General features: G+C 30.2%; 1 protein-coding gene across 1 annotated transcript; it reads right to left on the minus strand.

The window, feature by feature from the left end:
• Window positions 1-1,956: 1,956 nt before the first annotated feature.
• LOC104884472 (zinc finger protein 3) lies at window positions 1,957-2,502 on the minus strand. Its single transcript, XM_010669121.1, has one exon. The coding sequence runs from the start codon at window positions 2,500-2,502 to the stop codon at window positions 1,957-1,959; it is 546 nt and encodes a 181-aa protein (XP_010667423.1).
• Window positions 2,503-6,350: the final 3,848 nt, after the last annotated feature.

A 6,350-nucleotide genomic window follows, 5' to 3' on the forward strand; every position in this document is an offset into this window, starting at 1 on the left:
GAGAGAAAGGGAAGGTTTAATTAATTGAGATTCGTATATAATGAGATTAAATTAAGTAGGTTTTTTTTTGGTTAATTGTTATAAATAAGGGTAAGTTGGTAATTCTGCAACATAAAACTTTCCATTTTGGGAAAAAAGTGTAACATGTATTTTGCACCATTCCATTTAAGGAAAGTGTAACATGTAAAAAAAAACAAAGGAAATATGAAATTTCGAACAATATAATGGAAATAGGTATTGTATAAAAGTATATTTTGAGCTGAGTTCAATGGCATGGATATTATAATATTTGAATTATAATAATTAGAGTTATAGATAATATATATAGAAAGTAACTCGTGTTTTATTGGAAAGCAAATACTATAATTATTTATTATATTCAAAACTCAAAGTACGTATACTTTTATTATGAAATTACTCGATAATTTAGATTATACTCAAAGTATTAGATTATGGGAAAAAAAACACAAATTTATCTATTTTTTTAACGCCCAACAATACAACTATCACCAGGGAGTCAGGGGTAAGAGCTTCCACCAAAATATATAATTCTTCTGTTTCTAAACCACTACAACGGTTTGACTTTCGTGGTTGTCAATACACAACTTTGACCATTAATATATCTAATTAGGTAATTTATGTAAAAGTTATACAAAATTGATATTGTGAATATATTTATTAAAACAAATCGAATAACTTTATATCGTCATTTTTCTGTTTTTTATATTAAAAAATTAGAGTCAAAGTATATATGTGAATAGTAGCTAGCAAAATCAAAGTATTACACATAAAAAATAAAAAGAACCGATAGTTATCGTTGGTAGAAGTGGTAGTTATCACTGTTGGTATAGAAAAGGATAGTGTTTTTATTCCTAGCTAGTAAACATGCACACCCTCGTATATAAGAGCCTAAGAGGTAATGCAAATTATGCAATAGCCAACAAGTACTTGCTTTAATGGTTGAAAAGGCATATCTATCTCTTTACCAAGTACTTCGTTGATCAACCTGCAACGTAAAGGTCTCCTTTATATTGATGTAGATATGGCCATATGAGTACAAGTCTAACTCAAAAAAGAAAAATTGAAATAGGAAAAATATTGTTGTATTGCTTAAGCTTTTTTTAATCATCGACCACCTTTATATTAAATCTACCGTACATCAAATGACTAGCATTTAGATACTTTAATTTATATAACATCAAACAAAAACAATTTGCCCTATTTTGAAAAGAAAAAATACATATTACAGAAACAAGCAAAAACTTAATTTTATATATAACATAACTTACATACACTAAAATGAGGATGAGGCCGAAGTGGGATGGTAAGGGAATAAGGATTTACCTTGCATATTTACCATTTGTGCCGGCCGATTCTCGAATCACCCTTCATTTCCCCTATTTCCTAAGATACGCAAATAAAGGCGGGACCCACCAATATACCCAAAATAATTATTAAACGAAAATAACAATAATAATAAAACTTAGCTATATAAATCCTATATCAAAACAAAGGCGCATATATATATATATATATATATATATATATACTTAGAAAATTAAGTTAGCCCAAAGACTAACCCCTACAAAGCTATTAGCATTGGGAGTAAGGATCGAACCCCTGATCTCAAGTGCCAAGGGGGAGCGTTCTACCCACTTGAGCTAACTCCTATCCTTATATATATATATATATAGATATATATTGGCAGGGTTCCTAAGTGATAAAAGAAAAAGATGAGTTCTTCTTCTTTTTATGTGTACCTTCCTCGCATATTTATTATTTATAAAATCGAATCCGTTCGATTTATTAAAAAGATAACTAATCCTTAACTTTTTGAAGATTTTTTCATTAGTGATTGCGAATGACCGATTTTTCAATCTTTTCGATCTTGGTTTCGTAGGAGCAAGTCAAAAAGATTGAAAAATAGGAACATTATTATATATATATATACATATTTCAATGAAGGGGATCTAAGTTGAGGTCAGGCAGCTGTAGTTCTAACGCTTGTGATAATCTTCTACTTCCTTTCTCAACCTTGTGATGCTCTGCACCATCATCATGATGAAATTGGTTGGTGATCCCTGCCGCAGGCACATTAGAATACCGAGCTCCATCATCCAGGCAATTATTCCCAACCCAATAATTACTACTTACAGGGTACTCACTCATGCCATTATTATTGCAGTTAACATAGGATAAGTTCCCGTTAAAAGAGTAGTGATCTGCTGTGATCTGATGCGAGCTCATACCACGGGGCTGCATGAAGGCTTCCGGAATCAACGGTGTTGATGAAGAACTCGCCATCATCATCATTGATCTCATCACTTGTTTGTGATTTTGAGCTTCTTTTCTTTCCTTTTTATGAGCATTTTGATGGCCGCCTAAGGCTTGTGAGTTATAGAATTTTCTTCCACAATATTTACATATAAATATCTTAAAAGGAACAGAATTTGGCCTTGAAGAGTAGCTATCATAATCTTTGGAACCTTGCATATTATTCATTGCGCACTTTAACAAGAGATGAATAGTGTGATAATGTGTTATAAGCTAGATACTATAATATGAGCTGAAAATATATATTCCCTCAGCTAGCCTAGGTCAAAAACACAAACAACCTAGGTGCTTATAAAGTGTTGCTCCATGCATGAAAGTAGTAATAATTAGAACGATATATGTGGTTGTCCTAAGCTTGGATCCATTTGGTATAGTGAAAACAAAAGATACTTACTACTTTTATGCTATTTGCATAAGAGCATCTTTAATGATAATTGAAAAAATAAGATCAAGTACTTGATCTTAAAATGGTCATCTTAATGATGATTAAAAAAAAAATAGCATGGGACAAGTGAAATTATGATTAGGTGTGAGAGTAGGACCCACCGCCTGATTTGGTAAAATTTTTTTTTTTTGCTTTTCTTCTAGTCAAAACTCAGTGTTTTGGCTGGAGCTTAGCCAAAACGATGCGTTTTGACTGAGAGAAAAGCAAAAAAAAAAAATCATCGGATTTCTGATGCGTGTGTCAGAATTTAATACTTGTCAAATTTTGATAGGAGAGAGAAATAATAAAATTACAAATACTAACAATGCAATATCTTAAAACATACAAAGCCAAAAAATTATCAATGAGTCTATTTTTTCGAGATCTATAAATAAAGACGCATTTTGTAATATTTTGGACAATTTTTTTTCTATCTATACTAATTTTCTATAATTTTGCTTATTTTTATGAAAAAATCTTCCACTTTTACACTCTAAAAAAATAAACAATATTTTTGTACATTTAATATATTTAATGCTAAAAACGCTAATTATGTATTTATTTAATTAATTTTTTATCAATTAGTAATAAATATTTCATATTATTAAAAAAAAATAAAAATATTGTATAATGGCGATGTGGTGATGAGAGAGGAAAAATAGTTGAGTGGGGTAAAAAAATAGTTGGGTAGGCAAAAGTAGTTGTGATGATTTTTTTTTGTCATTGTTAAGAAGAAATTGAGAAAAGATTATGAAGAGTACTTTTTTAGAAAAAGAAAGTTAGAAAGAGAGGTAGATGATTTTATTTTTCAATCATGAATAATAGTGTTCTAAGGCGAAATAGTGAACTAGAGTTGCTTTTGGTAAACAAATATGAAAGAGAGATTGACGCGAGGATATAGACAAATAGGCATGGGTCATGAGCATAGTATCCAAAAACGGTAAGTATGGATTAAATTTTAAAAAAAGAATTTGATTGGTTATAGTCTTAATTAAGTGCTCTAGAAATAATTTTCATGTATGGCTTCGACATGCTTAATACTTAGGTCTAGACTCTAGACAAGATTCCCTCTGTTTTTTTTATCTTTCTCACTTTCATGTGCGCATCTCCCAATGCAAACCTTTGAACTTGAATATCTTTCATTATCTATTAGTAAAAATTATAACGATTGAATATCAATAATGTACTAATTGAGACGAATCAAACAAGACCTCACATTACTATATTTTTTCTTATAAATTAAAAAAAATTGAGAAGATTCTCTCTATTTATGAATAATATCAAGATTCTAAGTGAGAATGATAAAAAACAGAGGGGGTATACCTCAAAGTTGCGCATTGACAAACCTTTGACTGTTAATTCCCACATGGTAATATTTTTACTAATCTATTCGCGTACATTATATAATTTTTTGTATAGAATAGGAAAAAAAAACCAGTAACCTCGACTTCTCTCCTAAATCCACAACAGTTTCTCCCTGAATTCTCCAAATCTTTAGGTTGAAAGTATATAATAGATAAATAAGCATATATAATTGTGTTGATTTTAGTAAATTAAATGAAATATTGAATAAAATATTCTTTTTCGCTAATGAAAATACCATGATTTGAACTCCTTTATCTTTAGATATAATGTCAATTAATTCAAAACCCTTACAAACACAAAAATTATCTTTACTTTATAATAGTGTTTTAATGGTCTGATACTATTTTAAGAACATTATATTAATTATGATGTTTAAAATTTAACTATTACCTAAATAAGCTATAATAATCTATTGAGATAAAATTATCATCATGTCAAGGTAAAACTCTACTTGTAGTTGTAACACTTTGACTCCTCATACATTGTGAGTTATTATTTAAATGTAAATTTAGGACAGTCAACTGATTGATCCATAAACTAACACGTACGATTCTTTTAGGCTTCAGTTTACGAGCTCACTCAAATAAAGATATTATATATTATTAATGGTACCATCAAATCCTTCTATATAATTATAAAGGATTGCCATACTTTATATCCTTTACTGCATACCCTAAGGCAAAGGATTGAGAAACTTAGATGAAGCTCGGACTTCTTGTCTCACTATTTGGAGTTATGAGCTACTACTCCCTTATTAAGTGCTCATATGATTCACTTTAGCTTTAAGTTACAGTACATATGCCTAGATAAGCTAGAACCTTACAAATGGAGTATTTTGGGTGGTTTGAAGTCTCCTCAGCACAGAAAATTTTGTCTACTCATTGCTTAACAGAGAGCTTTCTTCATGTGTAACTGGTAATGCTTGGGATTGTTTAGACACTAGTACTACACTACTACTATTGGCAAGTTTGTTGGCAGTATTATTATTGGTGGGGTTATGGATTATGATTATGATTGCGATAAAGAAGGGTATGGACAAAAAAAACTGAGAGCACTTTGACATAAATTACATATCCCAATTGAGGTAAAACAAGCTAAGCTGCAGAAGCTTGCTAGAATTATCCGAAAGGGGTGTTGCTGTGGTGGGGGCAGTTGTCACATCAAAAATATATGAGGTTGATAAAACTTTAACGTCGCTCTATTCTCCAATCTCCACCAGATATGGTTTGTCTCTTACCCATTTCACTCATCATTTTCTTTTTTTTAGTCTTTGGGCACTTCTCTGTGTCTCTCTCCGCACTCAACATCTCTTCTCGCAAATTATAACGCAAAGAAACAAAAAGCAAATATTCATCATAAACCCGACAAATGTACTATATGCATCTATGCATGGTATATTTAGTACTTCCTCCGTTTCTAAATAAGTGCAACATTTGCATAGTGTTTACTATTCACAGTTTAAACTTTAATTAGCTTTGGTGATTTACATTTTAGGAAAAATATAGTTATGTGGGATCTTGTTAGATTCGTCTGAATGTGAATTTTTTTAATATCAACTTTTTCTAATTTTTACTTATTGATAATTGAAGATATTTATGGTTAAAATAATGCGTTGGCAAACGTGAAAACAAGAAATGTTGCACTTATTTAGAAACGGAGGAAGTATAAGTTTTTGCTCTTTTGCTCATTTTGAACTCTTCTATTTAATACATTTTTGTTCATTTGAATGATTTTAAATAAATAATAAGAAAAAATATAGTCTTGGGTGTATCATACTCACGGTACACTCGTATGTATGGTCAAATATTGGGAAAATTTTACATGGTGGTCTCCTATTTTGGATTTTTCTACTTGGTGAGATGTTCAAAAATATTGTATATCAAGTGACCTCTTACTTTGACTAATTATAAGTAGTAGCCTTAATTCATTTAAAATCTAGCTAGCCCATCATTTAAAGTAAATTTACTAAACTACCTCCTAGTTAATTACCCTAATTTAAAACCCTCCATCCCTTTTCCCTAAAAAAACCATCATCATGTCTCTCCGACTTTCCCTATCATAGATTAAAATAGAAGGCTAAGACTATGTTTAGTTCACCTGAAATTTTCTGATCTGAACTTATCTAATCTGATCTGAACTTATTTTTTCTGATCTGATCTGAACTTATCTGATTTACAAGATCTTATCTTTTAGATTTTTCTCAATATATAAGAAAAAAATATAGTCA

The sequence above is a fragment of the Beta vulgaris genome, chromosome 6 (assembly GCF_026745355.1).
Source record: "Beta vulgaris subsp. vulgaris cultivar EL10 chromosome 6, EL10.2, whole genome shotgun sequence".
Lineage (NCBI taxonomy): Eukaryota > Viridiplantae > Streptophyta > Magnoliopsida > Caryophyllales > Amaranthaceae > Beta > Beta vulgaris.